The 20064-nt window shown below is 35.7% G+C and overlaps 2 protein-coding genes across 3 annotated transcripts; both read left to right on the forward strand.

Moving 5' to 3' along the window:
• The first annotated feature begins 743 nt into the window (after positions 1-743).
• Positions 744-7369, forward strand: Xe7 (A-kinase anchor protein 17A). Of its 2 annotated transcripts, XM_076123338.1 has the most exons (9): positions 744-900; positions 1153-1967; positions 2207-2414; positions 2930-3077; positions 3589-3741; positions 4171-4251; positions 5544-5688; positions 5982-6206; positions 7111-7369. In XM_076123338.1, exons 2-9 carry the CDS (start codon positions 1201-1203, stop codon positions 7352-7354), a joined length of 1971 nt encoding a protein of 656 aa, XP_075979453.1. In that variant the 5' UTR covers positions 744-900; positions 1153-1200; the 3' UTR covers positions 7355-7369. The 2 variants fall into 2 exon arrangements, with proteins under 2 accessions (XP_075979453.1, XP_075979452.1); XM_076123337.1 differs by having other exon boundaries at positions 744-1967.
• Positions 7370-8956: 1587 nt separating this feature from the next.
• On the forward strand, positions 8957-15237 carry LOC142978937 (chymotrypsin BII-like). Its single transcript, XM_076123579.1, has 8 exons — positions 8957-9084; positions 11331-11355; positions 11782-11926; positions 12375-12505; positions 12924-13013; positions 13345-13436; positions 14476-14557; positions 14829-15237. The coding sequence occupies exons 1-8, from the start codon at positions 9037-9039 to the stop codon at positions 14954-14956; spliced, it is 741 nt and encodes a 246-aa protein (XP_075979694.1). The 5' UTR covers positions 8957-9036; the 3' UTR covers positions 14957-15237.
• The last annotated feature ends 4827 nt before the right edge of the window (positions 15238-20064 follow it).

The raw sequence follows: 20064 nt of genomic DNA on the forward strand, positions 1-20064 counted from the left end.
TTGTGAGTTAAAAAAGCAAGTAATTAATTTCTTTAATTTCTTCAATGACCAAGTGCAATTTGTAAAGAAACTATATATTAAAGGCCTGCTCAAATATTGTGTTTTAGAAACCCTCACTGGTCCCTCGCTATACTTGAATCTGTAATTGGCGGTCCGTTAACACGTTCGCTGCCCCTTGCGTTATACGAAACGCACATACGCGTCGGAGGCAGCGAACGTGTTAAACTGTACACGTTGTAAGTGTAAAAATAATTATATGAGCTAGTTTACGCACAGAGGGTATCCTGGATCCAGTATAACAGACTAAACGCTGCGTGAATATTATATACCTTCAGTAGCGATGGATACGATAAATAACATCCTGTAAAGACAGATGTTCTGTAAACGCGCCCTTAGCTAATTACGGCTTAACGCTTAACTTTTAATATTTTATTCTGTGATTTTTCCGAAAGCAGTTCAATGAATATTTAAGTTATCTTCCTTTTCACACTTACACAGCTAGGCCATTAGAAAAACTAAAGGTCAGGCTCAGGATCAACGACTTTTCATCCTCTCTGAAAGTGGTACTACGATATAATTTTTATTTTAACTGAATTTTTGTTTTATATTTAAATACTTAAAGGTACCTCGGTATTTTTATTCGCAGCCAAAGATATTAAATGCTTGAAATACAGCGAATGTACGAATGTAGGTACCGTATGCGACCATTATGTCAAACTTGTCATCGTGATTGTCAATGTCATATTGTCATATGTCATTGAACGAAACGGAGGAAACGCCAATAATTCCTATAATGATATCGGAAATGAAGTTTAAATAGTGAAAAATTTGTGCAAATATTATAAATTCGAGTGACTTTTATAGGAACTACGATGGGAGCTTTACATAAACTGCATTTTGGTCATTTGTTACTGATAACTTATTAATACCTATTTCATTTTTTTTTGTTAGGTTTAGGGATTCATATTGTTCATTCCAATCTTTCATCTTGTATCATTTAAATTTAGTTTGTATCTAATTGTAAGGTTTAGGCAATTTTGCTTTGTCAACATGAATATTCAAGTATGCAGGGACCCGTCAGACGCTGTGGCTCTGTATTTGCCGCAGCGTTTGTACCTCAAATCTTTTGCAAAGCTTAACATTTCTGTCCAGCTCCCTTCCAACAAGGTACACGGCAAGTCGATATCGAACTGGGAACTCATGGAAAAGCTCCGAAAGATGATTTTACCTGATAATTTTTCCGTGTTGAAAGTGTCGAAGCATAGTTCTGAAATGATAAGGTTTGACGCCGAGTTGGAGAATCGTAATGCACTTGATAGAGTTATATCGCGGCTCGAGGGCCGTATAGTACAATTGAAGGATTATCCGGACCAGTTGAAGGTCCGAGTGTCTGAAGCTAAGTCTGATTATCCCACTCGTCACGACTGGGACTCGTTCTTCCGCGATGCGACTGACATGGATGAGATGAAGCCTGGCGAGAGGCCGGACACCATTCACATAAGTAATCTTCCAATAAGATGGTTTGTACATGAGAAGGATCGTGATGATGATGCTCCTCCTTCTGAGAACATAGTTAAGAAAGCCTTTGAGAAGTTTGGTAGTATTAGACAAGTGGATGTTCCCGCTGCCGATCCATTTAGAATGCAAATGAAATCAGCAATACGAGGAATTACTACTCCACCACAAGATGCTGCAGTGTTCTTTGAGGGTTATGTTCAATTCAGTGAATATGTAAGTTTTGTTCGCTGTATGGACGCCTTAAGAGGTCGTAAACTTCTTCGGAAGAAAGATGATATATCTGAGTGGTGTGGCATCAAGGTGCAGTTTGATAAGACTAAACACATGACTGATGCTGCAGTGAAGAGGAGGTCTATTGTGAGGGAACGACTTGTGGCACGTCAGAGAGCTAAAGCTGAGGAAGAAAAGTTAGAAAAAGAAAGAATTGCCAAAAAAGAGGCCAAAGAAAGGTATGTACATGAGAGTTTATTATGATACATGAACTTAATATACATCAATCATCTTTAAGGCTGTCTATCCCCTGAAACATACATATGTAAAAATTGGGCAATGAGTGTAGGAGCAGAGTTTTAATTCAATTCCATTGACACTGATTTGCTCTAATAGACAACTTACTAAAGAATAAAACTATACAATGCAGCTAGTCTTAAAAATCACTCTTATTAAACATAATATTATGTAATTCTAGACAAAAACTTGAGCGTGCTGAGCGTGAGAAGTTAGAGAAAATGCGAGAGAGAGAAGAGAGAAGGAAAAAGAAGCAGCTAGCCAAACTGATGGAGAGAGACAATGTGGATCTGAACAACAAAGTAGCTGAGCAACAACAGAAGCTGCTCAAGGCACAGAAGAAACTGCAGGCTGTGCGCCTCATAGAGGAACTGTTTAGAAGAATAGAGGTTGGTTACTGCATAAGTATCTATTGAGATTGGTTACAAAATTTACATATTACCGTTAGGAATTGCAATTGTATAAAAGAAATTACCAAAAAACAGATGTAAAGTATAAAGTTCATTATTCACTGTAATTTTGCAGTTTAAATTTAAATTGATGCTGTTCAAATCTGTGAATGTCATGAACTGTTGTTGTTGCTAAGGTGACTATTATGGTGTATTATTTTACTCATGCAGTTGGGACTGCCTTCATTGTGTCTTATTATCAAACCATTTGGAAAAATGCAAATCTTAGGGCCAGTTTGACCATGATAGCAGTTCATATTAGCTAAATTAAGCAGCAGCAAAAGAATAGCAAAACAACTCAGAATTCCACCTGGTAACATTGATTAGTAACCCAACACAGTGAAACAGGGCCTATTTATTCACAAAACATGGTCTAGCTCTTTAATCTGATAGTTTATTGTATTTTGCTACATCTTATACAAAAACGTATATTATCAAGTAATTGTTCTTTCCAGTTGCGTCCAGAGTTACAACGCAGCGGTAGAGAGGACCACTACCGGCCGGGAGAGCGAGGCGCGCGCGCTCGTATCATTGACAAGATCAAACGACAGCAGGAGGAATTGCTCGAAACACAGCGGAATCAACTCAAAGATGCATTAAATGGTATATTTTTATGCTATTTAATTGTACGAAACCTGTTATGTTTTGCTGTCTAGTAATAGTGATGTTAGGGTTGGACAGTGTGTTTTGTCGCTCTATACTTTTTTGTAGTTTCATATCGTAATTCACTAGAACGAGAAACAGCGTCTGACGATCGGCACACATGCTTTCCCCCGCAAAGTAATTCCATAGCATACGTTTAGACTTAGACTGTTTAATAATACAGATACTGGCTTTTTTGAAGAGTGGTGACAGAGTTAAACCAATGAATATAGGTGTCGCTTAATAACTTCAACACAAGTTGCTGTATTTTAGGTAAACAGAATAAAGATTTGAGACAGAAGACACTTGCACTCAGTTGACTAATTCACCAATAGCGCAAATGCCGTCACCAATTATTATTAACTATTCCAACAATTCTTCAGATTTGTATTTCGTAACATTACCCACGAACATCAAATTCCTTCGCTAAAATGATACTATAAAAATAATTGTCATATTTGTATAATTCCAGGTCGCATAGTGATTCGTTCCGCGTTAGAGACGAAGAAACCGAAGCGCGACTCGTCGCTGAGCTCGGCGTCGTCTGACGGCCGCGACACGCGCCGCATCAAGACAGAGAGACTGTCCACACCTGAACGAGAGATGGAGTACAATAAAGCTACTGGTTGGTCACTAAATATATTACCGACACGAGTACTAACTTTCCCCGAAGTTGCTCTTTAGGGATGATTTTTAAAATTTGAAAGAAGGCCCCATACAGATTTTCGACATAACCGGTTCAGCAGTTGAGCCAAGAAGACGAAACAGACAAACCAACTTCCGATTGATAATATTCGTAGCAATAAACGAGATAATACCTTTCTGGTACTTTCCGGGATGAGGAAGGGGTCAGTCCACAACTTTGGGAACTATGTTAAAGTACTCTCATTTCCTTCACCGTTAAAACAAGTGATTAATACTCTTAATACTCATAACGTCGAAGAGCCTTTGGTGTGGGTTCGAACTCTCGACCACTTGCGTGGGAGGCTCACTGCTTATCGGTCAAATAGCTGAACGTTACTTAAATACTAACGTTATATACATTTGTTTGCAGCTGGTATCTACGGCATGCCGTACGGCTTCGGCTACCCATTCGGGTGTCCGCCGGGATACGCCTACCCGCCGCCCCCGCAAAGTATGAGTATCATTACTGTTATGTACCTACTTACTTCTTTCATCTTATGCTAGCCTCGTGAATCGTGTTGCTCAAGTATACATAGCCTGACAACTTAAGAGAAAGCCTTGGAATCGAGTTTTATCTTAATTATAATTGAGATTTAGGCGTATGTAAAATGCCAGAAAGATAAGTATACCTAGCAAATAGACAATAATGTATGCTGCATTAGCTTCCGGGGGAAGGACGTTTAAAATTCAAAATTTTGGTTACATCCGAATCCGATACCACCCGAGAATTTTGCTAATAAGGCTCTTTACTTTATGATTTCTGTTACTTCGACAGTTATTAGTATCTGTATTTGACCTAAACCTATTTGGTACGTACACAAAAATGTTTACTTATGTATGGTGTGTTCCACAAAGGACTTGTAAAAGAATAAAAAATCGTCGCCTTTTTATATTGCGTTGTATACAAAGGGCCTTATAGTAATTTTCTCGACGCATTGTATTTATGTATTTGTGTTTTATTTAAATTAAATATATCCTTTATTTAAAAAAAATTGGTACAGAGTATTGGAATAGTCGCATAATCTTTTAATGTTTCGGAAAAGCAGATTGCTCGTGAGAAGAAACGGCAAGAAACTCAACTTACGCTTATATTTTTGTGTATTAATATTTATGGATTATGGATGAAACAAGCGCATCTCAAAAAATGGCGTACTAAGGGGGGGAGGCCTATACTCAACAGTGGGTAAAAGTGGGCAGAATAAATAGATAGATGCTTTAGTCCATTGTAAAGTCACATTTAGGGCTATATTTTTCAGAAGGCTGACTTTCAAAGGACGGACAATTTGTGGGGTCGACGCCTTTGTCCCCGGCCGCCATCTTGTAAAAAGGGGGGTGGGGCTAGGGAACAAAGGTGGCATCCCCACAAACTTGAACTGAAGTTTCTATTGACGTGGTCACCTCGCCGCAATAGCCGTAGCGCCGCGTGTGGTGGGTTCGAATCCCACCCGGGACAAATATTTGTGTGTTGAGCACGAGTGTCTGTTGATGAGCCTGGTCGTTGATGTATCTATATAAGTATGTATTTAGAAATATATAAGTATGTTTATTAGATATTTGAGTTGTGACAACTTAAATATCATTGGACAACTAACACTTTTACGTGTAGATGTAAATATCATTGGACAACTCTGATATTTACATCTACACATAAAAAACAAAATTGTACCCTCTGAAAAACGCAAACTAAGACGTTTCTAACCTTCAATGGACTAGTTATATATGTATGTATGTGTTGTGCGCTAGCGTCGATGTACTACCCGGTGCGGGGCGCGTACTACCCGCCGCCGGCCGAGCCCTACCGCCGGCCCTACCGCGGCCGGGCGCGGGGCCGCGGCAGACCGCGCATGCCCTACTTCCACGGACCTGACGCCAGCCAACAGTATTACAAGTGAGACTTTACATACTAACTGTCTTAATAAAAATAATACAAACTTTTGCATATTTAGAAAACTCAATGAAAATTAACTTATTTCCTACGTCCCTCGTAATATCCTATATTTATACACCTAAGCTATTTATCCAAAATAAAGTAAGTGGTATAACAAAATCGACATTACTTACTAACTCACTGATCTACATTATACAAATGAAACAGAAATTCCAAAAATTGGAATATTTTGATTTTTTTCCTAAATAAATATTTCGTAGTCATCATTTTCAGCCTAATATCATTATTTGCAGGTATTTCAAGATGTTAACGGAAGCAGAATCTCGCAACGAGCACGACGACCGCTCTCGCTCCCGCTCCCGCTCGCGCTCCCGGCGCCGCTCGTACACTCGCTCACGCACACGTTCACGCTCGCGGCGTCGCTCACACTCGCGCTCGCGCTCCCGCAGTCGCCGCTCCAGGAGTCGCCGCTTGAGGAGCAGGAGCCGACGGTCCAGGTCTAGGAGTAGAAGATCTCGGTGAGTCCAATATTTAATGTATTTTATCACTTCACTCGTAACCTTCAATCCTTTAAGTCTGGCGCGAAAACTAAACTACTACTACTAAACTCCTTTAATACCAAGTTCTTTGGTAATTAAATCAGCGGTCTAATTTTGGAACACAAAATATTTCTATTTACCTTTTGCCAGTCAACGAAACTTCGTGGTTTCAAAAGTCGAGTCGCAGTACGAACCTTTGATTTGGTAAACAATAGTGTAAAATTCGAAGCTAGCTATCGACAAAGTATTCCTGCTTGAGCTACTGCATAACAAGATGTATGAATGTGAATGAAGCAAGGGAAGTTTATAGGGATTGTAGCAAGTGACGTTCCTCCATTTAATCTATTACTAAGTTATGCGTTAATAATGTGTCTAGTGCCCTAGCGGTTTTTTTTGTATACCTATATAATTCGATACGGTCAATAGTGACGTGTACCTATTTACAAAAAGTAGTCTATAAATCGTTACAGAATGCTAGATATAAAAATGTTTGCGGATCGCATCGATTATTCTCAGATAAGATAGTAGTTTATTTTCAGACAGATAATATTTTTATTATTATTTCACCTGCTACTGTATATTTACTGACTAAGGCTCGCATTTTCTATATATAGCCTTTTGATTTTGTTTGGCTTTTACAAACCAACAACGGACACAATAAAATACAACCAGGCCTAGAACGATTTGTAAATCACACAAATTTTAGTTCCATATAGGAATCGAACTTACTACGCCACGGAAACCACATAATATTGACCTTTCTACGAATTCTCCATACAGTCTCAAACCATTCAAATTATTTCACTAAAAAAATACATTTACGACGTTAAAACCCCCTTAAAACTGACATTATGGGAATAAAACACAAATCTTTATATTTCAGATCATCATCATCTCGTTCTCGATCAAGATCATACCGTCGTTCCCGCTCCCGGCAGCGTCGCACCCGCTCCCGGTCGAAGCACCACTCGCCGAGCCCGAAGCCCGACAGACCGGAGAGGACCGACACTCCGGACAAACAGGACCCTCAAGACAGAAGCTCTCCGAAGCCACGGCCACGTTCAAGAAGCTGGTCCAGCCCTAAACAAGGAGACAAAGCTTGGTCTAAAAGCCCAAAAGAAAATTAAATATATTATTTTGTACTTGCATTTTTATTACACCTTTATCTTTTTGGGAAATAAATATAGTAACTATAGCTTCGGCGCGACTTTCCTGCATTCTGCATTATCGCGCAATAGACGTACCACATTTTAAATGTTATACATATATTTTATTAGGTCGGGGAGAAAGTCTTTTCGCATTATAGTGTGTATGAGCTTGGTGTATGAGACAGAGGAGTATGACTTATGAGACACTGCCACGTTTCGCCTCAGCAACGGTAGTCGTAGCTCGCACTCTATTACATAGAATAGAGTGCGAGCTTATTGCCATATACCGGTAACCGAACTTCGGTTTCTATTGGGGAACAGGAATTCTAATAGCAATATGAGAAAAAACCCGAAATCGAAACCGAGAAATCACAAATCAAAAGACACAATCGATCGACTTCTGAACAATATGAAAAAAGTTTTCGTAGAAAATGCTGCAAGACTGCACAAGTAAATTTTGACACAATATTTCTTGACACCTACTGGTAAAACGATAGTATATTTGTGAATATTGAAAACCGTGAAACATCAGCATCATAAAACCACTATTTATATTTCAAAATCGACCCTAAGACTCACTGTTACAGCATTAACTTAACAACTTCCCAGCTAATTAACGACACGGCTGATTAATAAGCCGTAACGCTAGCACGTCTCGTTAATTATCTATAAGCAATTATCCATAACGTCTTAACTCCCAATGATAATACTCATTAATTATATTAATTTGATTAAAATTACCAATATTTTTGTCACTGAAGGAAATTTATAAATAGTAAAATGGCGTTTGCGTAAAATAATGAAAAAGCTAAGGTTTTTAAATCTGGTATTAAGTTATTAACTTAAACAATATTTTTTATTATAGTAATGGATTGTATTAATTCGTAAAATGTATGCAAGATCACAAGATAGATTATACATAAGTACCAAAGCATATCGAATGCACCTTCTTTTAACTCATTAATTGAATATTGTCAAAAATGTTCACTTCATTTGCAATTATGTGCAATATATTGCATTAGCTTTTTGAGAAAAAACCAACAAAAGAATCCACTATAAGCACGTTGTGCTTGACTCTGTGGCCTACAGTAGAGTCAGCTACAAAACTCGCTTAATCACTTCATATTTTCAAAACCGCTTAACCACTAAAGTTTAATAAATACCTGAACAAAATCATTTATATTTATATGGATTGTTGTTGTCGAATATTTTCCGATGGATAATATACACGCTTTAGAATATAAGGTTTCCGAAAGATGGATTATGTTAAGCGAATTAAGGGGCTGACTGTATCTGCCTACGTAGAATCTTATAAATAGTACAATATCATGATAATACATTTATTAGCAGATATCGACGTCACGTTAAGGTATAAACTGGTAAAAACCCTTGCTTAAATATTGTTATAAATGAGCACGAAAACATTGCGTAAATGAAAATCCCCATATAATCTCATATCCGTCGTTCAAAAATACAATTTATCTATGGATTATTCGGTGGCAGCTTGAATTTCATTAATTAATCAGTTTATAATCAAAGATTATGTTATAATTTAGATAAATGACGCGTTGCTTATCGTTGATAAGGGTGGCTAATTAGTATATGTAGTAAGACGATAATTAATATAGCGATAGTTGTGTGTGTCGCTTAAACTTGGAAAGATGAAAGGTTTCGCTTTTGTTCTGCTGTGCGCGCTCGTCGCCGTTCAGGTAATTACATTTATTATTATGGAGTGATGGATTTGCTTTAGTTAAACAACTTAGTATAGAACCTTGTATGCAAAGATCGCGGCTGCCGGTGTTATACATAATTTAGAATTAAGAATCAGTGACCCGCAGGATTATGCAACTGATGATAGCCTTTTTAATACAGCTATGTACTTTATTTTGGAAATACATAGAATTTTAAATTGAAATATAGATAAATCATGCATGTCAAGGCTTTCTACTGAGTTGTCGGACTATAGTAATTGCGCGACATCCTGTGCAGCCTGCTCGTTAGCTTAGGGATGTAAACTTTATAAAAAAGGTTCTAATTATTACGTATAGTATACGAATAGTATATTTAGAACACCTACCTTAAAACAGATATACCTAAAGAAGGTGCTTAAATAACTTAGTTCAATGTATAGTGCCTATAATTAACAATATGGAGAAGAGAAAGCCTAACTATAATAAAAAATTAGGTAGGTTCGTAGGATCATTTTTATACATATTTATTTTTACTAGTTAAGCCTCTAGGTGTCAGTGCCAGGTTATAGAAGCAGATAGTTATAAATATTACTTACTTACTTTTCAAGGAAAATAAATAGATTTTACGAGTTGTGAACAAAATTATTAATAAAGATTTGTTCAGCGCCTCAGTCTACATTGAAAACCTTTCAGTTATCTGTCAAATACCCATCTAATCAACTTAAATCTTATCTATATTTGAAATCTAAAGTAGATAAAGTGTTTTCATAATAGCGCCGAAAAAAAACCCAGAAACATGTGAATAAATACTCCATTTTCCTACTCTTTATAGTCCAACTATTTGGTTGAGAACCAAAATTTTGAACATCAGTGACTCGCAGGCTTGTGAAGATGCCGGTGACCTATTTGTAACAGCTACTTTATTACGGAAATACACAGAACTACTAATTATAATCTAGATAAATCCTGCATGCCAAAGGTCTCTATTAAATTGTCAACCTTTTCCCTTTTCTCGTCACTCTGAAAGAAGTAAGGAATTATTCCTAAGTTCACGAAAACGGATGCAAATTTTACTCCTATAATTACATAGATAGTTCAATCAATATCTAACGAAAACGTAACTAGGTACTTATACATAATGAGAACGATTAATTCACGTGACTTAAGATTAGGTAAGTATATAATTATAATTGATTGGTATTATTATCTCTTGATTAACATTACGTTGCCACCTAAATCACGGAATAGATACCCGTTTGTTTTTCGACCGACTTCTATAATCAAATCTTTTAGTATATTTAGAATTAGTTTGCGATGTAGGTATGGCAGGGGTTAAAAATTGCCATTTTTTAAAAATAAATACCTACTTAAGTATTCCTAAAATCAATTATATTTTTGTGACCTTTTGATTAATGACAATTGTAGAAGAATTTATCCAAAAGCCAATATTGAAATAAAAAGTTATTTAACTGTGCTGTGATCGCCCATAGTACGTAAACAGTTTCCTTCGCGTCTTCCATCAAAATGTAAATCCTGGTGATAAAAATGGGTTAATCTGCTTTAATCTGACGTAGCTTGTAGAGTAAACTAATTGCTAATTTCATAAATTGCCTATTATTACGGGATTTTGGACTGAGTAGGAGGAAACGAAGATATTTCTCATGATCATTCCTTGAGGAAAATCTTGAAATAAGAGGGATATAAAACAAATTGGGAATGGAAACATTTCTCTGAATACAAATTTACAAAGATGTCAAGGTTGTGGAGATCCGATACTCAGTCGCTCCATATAAAATACTGGTATGCATCTGCATCCGGTGAGACTGGAAGCCTACTTCAGCATAGTTGGAAGAAAGGCTAGACAGACATACCAAAATCTAGCTCAAAATTGGAAATAATAAGTAGCAGACAGATTAAAATCTACATAAACATAATATCAATCAATTTATATAATCTAATTAGGCACATTAATTATGTAGGTAACCTTATTTTTGTATCATTTTAATGCTACTTAATATGTGATTACGTGTTTATCTTCTACATTTATTTTTACATAATTGATAGGTTATCTAAACATACTAATTCACTATGTTATCTTCCATTGATCTGGACTTTCCAATTTCCATTAACAAATGTTTTTTAGCTAGTAAATACTTGTTGATAGCTATAAATCCTTTTGTCCTATTATAAAATGATAACAATTCGATGAATGATATTGTTACACGTATTTTTCCATAATAACTGATTATTTTTATTGTTTACAGGCCCGTCACACCGGTGTCGTAAAGAGTGAGTATTATTCTATAATTTTCCTTAACAATATTATCATTTATTTATTTGTTATTAAATATATGCCTTAAACTAATCTGTTAAAATACAAAGCCCCACAAAACCGCACAAGCGAGTCGTCTGTGGGATCGAGATTATCCAAGTAATTCAATTTTGGTTGGAAAAATATAAAAGGACAGTTACAATAATTTAATATACTTACATACAGTAAACTTTGATTTTGTTTATTATTTTTAATGAAACAAATTGACACCTATCTATAGATATCTAATATTCGTAACAAAATTTTAATCGCAATCGCATATAATATGTTCATTTTTAAAAAGTGCACATGGTCGCTTTAGTTGTCATGTCATCTCTTCAATTTCTTCATTCAAAGATCATAAAATTCTGCCAGTTGTACTTATAAGTGTGTTTATCTTGCAGGCACCCGTGCTGATGCTGCTCTCGGCGAGAACCCCTGGTTGGTGCACCTCCGCATCGCCGTCTCCACCTCCGGCCTCCTGGAGACCTGCGCCGGCTCAGTCATCGGTAACCGTTGGGTCCTCACCGCCGCCAGCTGCGTACAGACGTACGTACATATTGAAGTTTATAGAACTGTTAAACGATAATTTTAAATTGGTTTGAACAGGCTGCAACTTATATTATTTATTTCTATTGGTAGCCTAAGTAGCATCTGGTATGCATGTTAAACATTTTAAACCCTACAGACTGCCCCAGTACCTACACTGTACATAATTTTTCTAGACGTATCAACTAATTCAATGTCTGTAATTACTCATATCACAAGAAGTTTCGTATAACATTATTACAATCAACTACCACAGTTGCTGAAAAACACAGTGTTTCAAATCCTTTTTATACACGAAATATTGAATTGACCAGTGACGTTTAAAGTTAGCTGTAAATGTTTTCCTGATTCTTATATTTGTTAGTGCTGTATTTCGTCGAAACCTTTTAAAATCTACTTACCTCAATCTAACACTACTACGCTAAAGTAACATTTTTTTTTTGATCAGCTCCCGTTTCATCTGGATCCGCTACGGCGTCGTTCAAGTGATCAACCCATCCCTGGTGACTGAGAACAGCATTGTGCGCATCAACGGCGACCTCGCTCTCATTGACATCAACAGGAACGTTGAGTTCAACGGTTAGTACAAACAACTACAACATCAAATTATTATTATAAAAACAAGATAAAACTAAGACATAATTAAAAACGATGTTTGGTGAGGTTATTGAAAAAGGATATAGGGGGGACGGGGTAGTCATATTATAATATGTCTGCCTACTACGTTTTCAATGTTCTCAAAACTATTTTCATGATATCCAGGAATGAGATATTGATTGAAGAGCTGGGATCAAACGAAGCCTGTTATTATCAGCAAAAAATAACCTTTCATTTGTGGGGGAAACCTGGATATAATCTAGTTGTTAACAAATTGTCTAAGATTTACACCAGAACAGTTTATAAACTAGACCACCTGACATTTTCCTTGCTCGCGGCACAGATGAGCTACCTAGTGCTTTTACACCTTTTTAAAGAGCAAAACTATTTTTTGTTACAGACAACATCTCCAACGCTGTCCCCTCCAAGGCTGACGCTGAGGTTCCCGCCTCTGCCTCATTCTGCAGCTTCGGCGCCAACGAGGAAGGAGGTAATTATTTCAAACTCTAACTTTTTCTTTACTTGCCTTTTTACATGGTACTTACGCAAATTATTTTAGATAAAAATTACGATTTTGTCACGATATGCGGTATCTTGGTAAATTAAAACTTGTGACAGCATGCTGGTATGTGTGTGTAGTTGTCTTAACTATCATGCAAATCTTAAGGGTAAAATTTCAGACGGTTTATTTGTGGTTTCCTAGTCGACATTTCGTACCTTTAATCTATTTGTTCGAAGAGGTCTCTATAAAATGCAGTAGATTGTCGAGATCGGATGTTTTCGTTCTTCATACTTACTTTACTAATGTGTTATTTTTGTAGGTCCCGGTGAGACCCTCTCCTGCAACGATGTGAGCCTCGCCCAGGACGGCAGCTCCATTGTCGCCTCCGGTGATGATGTTGCCGCTACTCAAGTAAGTTTATATAAGTTTTATATTGAGACTTAAACGTATCTTGCCAAGTTTTGCATAGAGACTTAAACTGTTTGCTTACTACATTTTCTTTAAATTACATAGCTTATCAGAAAGACCTGTAAGTTTTCAACATTTTTGGTAGTTTTAATAGTACAAGTAAATTTTCCTTGAACAGCAGATAAAGACGATTGTATAAAGAAAAGAATGCAGATGTGAGACTGAACATTCGCACCCGTTTTCTTAATCAAATCAAATCATTTATTTTGTGTTTTGTGATTTGATTTAACTTTTCATGCTTTTTATTTGACTCGCAACTAATACTGTAGTGGGAAATAGTCACATACATGACCGTATATACAAGAGACACATAATTATAAGTGATGTAGACGTAACTGACTGTGTCGTTTACTACTTCTTTATTTATCGTCTTCAGTGCAGCTTACTTATACAGTTTTCTACGAAGTTGTTACCATTGTTAGAGTGTTATACGCATCTATTCGCATCCTTAGTTCATTCTCACGAAATAGGGTTACCATGCCAACGAACGATTTCATACTATTGCAACATTTCCTATGTAGTTTTTACGCGAAAAGATTTCGCAAAGACGACTATTACGTCTACGCAATAAATTAGAATATGATTATCATTTTGTCGCATTATAATGAGGAATTATGTAAAAATTTTGAGTATTATGTTTCTTAACCTAGAAAACATATGCTATTTTTAGTTGTTCTAGTTCATTTTCGATACTTTCGAAAAATGTTAAATAGACACGATTGTCTGCAATTTATATTGAATTATTACTTAAAATGCCAAAAGTCGTCGCCTGGATTCACTAAGTAAATCCTAGTTAATATTTATAAATGCGATAAGTTTGTGAAGATATATATTTTTTCTTTCACTCAAAAAAATATTTTCGAGGAAATATTTTACTACTGTAAGGACGCACAAGGTGGATTTTTCGCATCTTTTCTTGCATTTAGGTGTACTTATGCACATTGCTCAGTTGTCAGGAATTTAACTATTGTATTGTTCCCAGTTCGACCTCGGAGCTGGTCTGGTCGTTGATGGAGTCCAGTACGGAGTCCTCGTCAAGGCCGCCGATGACGACAGCGCTGGCAGTAAGTCATATTATCCTATTTGCATATATATTTATTGATAAGAACAGTATATTTAAACAACAGGAAAATCTGTAATTGAGTATGTATTCCTGTCATTAGTTATAAAAAATATTGGAGATGGTAAGGAGCTTCGTTTGGTGAAGATTTAGAGTAAACTTTAAACTTGATCCTTTTAGTCTAGGAGTTAGTAATTGACAAAATATACTTATCTATTTTTGTTGGGGTACGTAATTAAGATTAAAATATGCTCTAAACTTATATTTGTTTCCAGCCTTCGCCTTCGTCGGTGACTACCTGGACTGGATCGAGCAGACCACCGGTCTGAACTTCTACCCCGAGACTCCCGACGCACCCGAGGAAGTTGACCCTGAATCTCTCCTCGTCCACATTGTCAACTAAGCTGTTCAAGCGACAGTTTTCTTGGAGACCAGATTACAGCACAGTTCTTAAAAACACCCAAAGAACTTCCTTGGATCCATGAAATAAAGAATTTTCTTCTTTCTCATGTGTTTATCTTTTAAAAAGAAGAGAAGAACCAACTAATGTCTCCATTTGTCATCGATTTTTTATATTTTCTTATCGTGGTGTCCAAAGGTGTTGCTCCAAAGACCAGGAGCTGCCTGAACTGATTTCCAAGTTGTTAAACTATCTTAATATAGTAATAAATGTAATTTAACTTATTATTTTGTTTAATTTGAGTTTGTTTTAATAAGTGGATCCGTGTGGCCGATTGACACAATCAATGTAATGTAGTATACATATTACTTTGACATTAATATGAAATTATTAATTTAGGAAACTGATACAGTTCTACGAAGTAAACAACACGCATTAAACATTTTGTGAAATTAAAACGAGCCTTCAGTTTCTTGCTGTTTCTTCTCATGTCCTATTGTATTCTTCTTTAATAACTTTTAAATTGAGCAGCTATTAATAAACGTACTTTATAAAAAGAGTTTTGAAACAAATAATATTTTAAACAAAATTATGTTAGGTGTAGGTAAACAAAGAATTTCCGTAAAATAATGGTATCTCTCTTTAAACACGTACGGTATACGAATTACAGGTTGATAAGTCTGCTTACCCAGCAAGGGTCATGCGATGTGTACACGCAATTACATAACGCGTTGTTTTATGAGTGAATTAACTTTACGCAACGAGCGAAGTTGACGGCCAAAAAAATTGAGGTTAGGACCAGCGTTGAACGAGTCGCGGCCTATCGAGTGAATGTTTTATAAACGGTAAATGATAGTGATTGCTTTATATTAAACACTAGATTCACGGATATATTTTTACTGCTGTTTTTAATGTCGGATCCACGAAATGTAGCGGATATCTGGAATGCACATTTTTGGTCCAATTTTCTAGAGGGGATTCCAATTGATACGATATGTACGATAAAGTAAAATAAACCTAGGTAGCTACTGATGTCAGCAACTATAATTTAGCAGAAAAGTAGAGACATAATCTTATTAAAAGCTAATTATAAGAGTATTGTGAACAAATCTTTTCATTTATAATCATCTTGCTATCTCAATATAATAATATTCTAAAGAATTAACGAGAAACAAGTTTAATTCCTTTTCATCTATAGTAAATGGATCTTGAAATTGCATTTTAAACGTTTAACCTTAAAGCAATCTTGGTGTTCTAACATTTTTTCATCTTCATTCACTTTTACGACTGTTGGAGATAAGCGGATTTCAACCGCTTTACGGAGCTTGTCGGCTTCCTACCACTGCCGTTGTACGAGAACATAAAATTTAAACATTAAATACAAACATAAAACTTACACGAAAATAGTCTGTAAATGTACGCTGCAGAGAAAAGTAGATATGTACGGTTTTATTGTTGAAATGGCTTTAACTTTTTAGTACAAAATTTTGGTTCAATGAACTCGTGATAGTCGCTACTGTTGGTTCGTTGTAATCTCGCAACGAGCGCAGTTCTCTGGTGGAAATTATTCAATATTCGTTTTAAAGCAAAAAAATATATCACATTTCGTATCAGTCATTTTACGTAAAGGCTTGCATCAGTAATCAACTTATGTCCAAATATGCAACCTGTCAGTTTGGGATTTGAGTTATTTAACAATTCTTCAACCGTTTTCACACGACAAATTTACAATACACGATAGGTGGAAGACTACCGTAGAACAAAGTAGCTAGGTAATTACCAACAGAAAAAAGCAAATAAGTTGCTCGAAAATCTTTGACACTAGGTTGACTGAAACCAAAATCTATTAATATTTGTATAAATTGAATTTTTTAAGCCCCTCTTTTCCAAAGTCGGTCCCACAAAAAGTAGTAAATAAGACGCATGAATATCTTTAACACAAAGTTGACCAAACCAAAACCTATTTACTTACTTGTCCATTTTTATCAATTGAATTATTTTATGCCCCTCCCTTTCGAAGTCGCTCCGTACATGGTAGAGTTTTCTAGTTTTAATACACTTTCTGTTAACATAAAGCCGGATACGAAATGACATTTAATACTAGGTAGTTACGTGAGACTAACTCATGTTTCATCTATCAAGGAAATGACTGGTCTATTATGTATTTTTGCTTTATTACATATGTCAAAAATAAAATAATTTCACGATTTTTATACCCTACGGTGGTGTATGGAATACCACGTTTTCCCTTTTTACAATGTTAGTCCCATGTAAGTAATAGAGGGGTGAGCCTATTATTATTTGTTTATTTTTATGCTTGTCTATTATTAATGCTTTTAAAATAGTACTGAGAAAATAGAAATTACATTACCTGTATCTATTTTTGTAACTGCCTAAATTACTTAGGTTTCTACGTTGTGTAATTGTTATATCTATGTGAACTGATTGCTAGCTGATAAACTTAACTTTTGCACTGTAAAGTATAATCAATTTTATCCGAAAAATATACAGGTGCTCATGTCTTGTATAGCATTTGCATGAAAATCGTGAGTATTGGGAACAGATAAACAGAGGCAGTGGGAAACTAAGTTTTATAAATTGTACTTCTAGTGACACGCTTACTAAAACATGTTAGAATGATGTTAAAATGCCCGTTGAGTTGAGTATCTGAACCACTACCAAATGTTCAATTAAACCACAGAATTACATTTTATAATCATTTTTGGATCATTTTTTCGCGAAGATTCAAGACCGTTCCACTCGCATAATAGGTAGGTGGCAAAAGCTTTCTTGAGAACAACCTTGACCGACTTGATAGAAGCGGTATAAAGTTATTGCACTTATTACGGAACTGATCCGACGTTGCGTTACATAAGTGAATCGCTATTTTAATACACCGTGTGGTCATTCTGTGACCCAATGGAGGTTTTTGTTGAGAAACATGCTTCAATACACGTTTCTTTTGATAGAGGATTATCTTTGTTTTATATTATTTAGAAGACATATGAATCTGACGTATGGTATTGTTTTAAGGTTTTATACTTTGTCGAGAAATACATTTCCATAGCCGTGATACTTTTCGTACTGAATTATTTTAAGGCTTTCATACTTTGGCGAGAATATTTTACGTTAACATGTTCACTGTAACTGGATTTATTTAGTTTAAGTTAGGTAAATACTTGTGGGATAACTTGGACGTGTTCCTAGAAAGATGACCACAGGACTGGAAACCCTAGAGAGAGGCCTTTGCTCCTCAGCTCCTCACTGGGACACATAAAAACTAGGTTAAAAAGAAAAAATACATTACACCGAAACTATAGCTTTAATTAATTAACGTCACATCCGGGCAATGACTTTTTCCCAGAAACTCATGTCCTTACTGTATATATTTAACAAAGGCAAGTAGTAGGTGGTCCAAGAAACGTTGTATGGGAAACCCCGTCTGTCGTAAGACAACTTACGTTTAAAGTTCCGACAGTTATCTTGTAACATCTTTAAGCGCTTTTACTGGGTAAATACACAATACGCAATATAGGTTTTGCTTTAGGAAGAGCTACAAAATAAATAAGAAAGCTCTTGTTAGAATGGAGAAATGACATTTTCCATTTAGTATTTTATTGTGGCTATAGAGTAGAAACGATTAAAAATCTAGTAGGACATTAGCAAATGGTGCTTATAAAAACTATAATTTACTCCAACGGTAAAGGAACACAACGTGATGAAAACCATGCCTAGAAATTGTTTAACGCATTTCTTGAGGGCATGCAAAGTCCTCAACCCATACATACTTGGCCAGCGTGGTGGATGCAATGCCTATCCTCTCCCTCTTTAGTAAGGAGACCCTTGGCAAGCAGTCGGAAATTAATAAGTTATTGTTTTTTATAAAGTAGACACGATCTAATTTATAGGACACTGTTAAATGGTGGATTTAAAAGCGAACAAGAGTTTTCACATGAGCAAATGTTTTGCCTGGACTAAAGGCCTAACCCCTCCCTCATTACGGGAGGAGACCCTTGCCCAGCAGTGGAATAGTAATGAGTTAAAATTTTAAATGTTTTGCGGTCAAAATACCATCGACTCTGAACTTGTGTCTACAATCTTTATCACATTTGAAGTTACGTGTGATGTATAAGTAGATTAAACACGAAATGTGGGTTAAGATGCCGCGTCCGAACCTTAGAGGACAATGACGTAATGTGAACCTAAAAGCTGCCAGGGCCGCACTTAACACTAACAATAAAATCTACAAGAATAAAATACTATTGATATTATAAATGCGAAAGTTTGTGAGGATTTTTGTTACTCTTTCACGCAAAAACTACTGGATGGTTTTTAATACGTAGGTACACTGATAACTTGCAACCCGAATTAATTCATGAGATATTTTTGACCTGGGAAATTGGTCATGCAGACGAAGTTGCGGGCATTATAGGCAAATAATTTATGTATTTTAACATTCAAATAAATAATATAATATAAATACGAAGACTTGCAGAGAAAAAGCCGATGTAATTTTTTGTTCCGCCATAAAGAATGGTAATCAAGAAGCAAGATTTTACGACGAACTAAAGTCAGTTGACTTATTTGCATGTATATTACAGTTTTCCTTGTATTGTTAGAAATTTACGCTATAAGCTGGCCTTTTAACAAAATTGTGATGAAAATCCTTAGTAAGTAAAAGAAAATTTAATATTTTAAGTTAATGTCTCAACCGGTTCTTGGTCTTATTGTTGATTTTACTATTTTTCATAGTACGGTTAAAAATATTTATTTCTATTTTATTATTATTTTCATAGATCTTGATAAGTATATTCTGACTGTTTTAAGTATTCAAAATGCTTGGCTGTGTAATTAAATGAGTTGGTAATTATAATTAGTTTTTTTTTCCTGCGTTGCATACAATAGCAAATTACAAAATAAACCATAGAAATATAATACTGGGATTACTTAAATATCTTTAATAGAAATGATAAAAATAATCCAGTTTTGTAATAGAAATAAATGCTAAAGTACTTACGACAGCATGAATGAACGTGTCACACAGATACGCGAGATAAATGCGGCCCTGCTTTAACTTTCTCTCTTACAGCATCAAAGATTGCGCACGATTC

Source organism: Anticarsia gemmatalis, chromosome 15, assembly GCF_050436995.1.
Source record: "Anticarsia gemmatalis isolate Benzon Research Colony breed Stoneville strain chromosome 15, ilAntGemm2 primary, whole genome shotgun sequence".
Lineage (NCBI taxonomy): Eukaryota > Metazoa > Arthropoda > Insecta > Lepidoptera > Erebidae > Anticarsia > Anticarsia gemmatalis.

What these genes read in the sequence shown, in the direction of transcription:
- Xe7 (XM_076123337.1), top strand. Translation starts at nt 1,051, where the DNA reads ATGAATATTCAAGTATGCAGGGACCCGTCAGACGCTGTGGCTCTGTAT. An exon ending in GCCAGCCAACAGTATTACAA is followed by an intron (nt 5,689 to 5,981) that starts GTGAGACTTTAC and finishes CATTATTTGCAG; the next exon opens with GTATTTCAAGATGTTAACGG. An exon ending in TCTAGGAGTAGAAGATCTCG is followed by an intron (nt 6,207 to 7,110) that starts GTGAGTCCAATA and finishes TTTATATTTCAG; the next exon opens with ATCATCATCATCTCGTTCTC.
- LOC142978937 (XM_076123579.1), top strand. Translation starts at nt 9,037, where the DNA reads ATGAAAGGTTTCGCTTTTGTTCTGCTGTGCGCGCTCGTCGCCGTTCAG. An exon ending in TCACACCGGTGTCGTAAAGA is followed by an intron (nt 11,356 to 11,781) that starts GTGAGTATTATT and finishes TTTATCTTGCAG; the next exon opens with GCACCCGTGCTGATGCTGCT. An exon ending in ATGATGTTGCCGCTACTCAA is followed by an intron (nt 13,437 to 14,475) that starts GTAAGTTTATAT and finishes TATTGTTCCCAG; the next exon opens with TTCGACCTCGGAGCTGGTCT.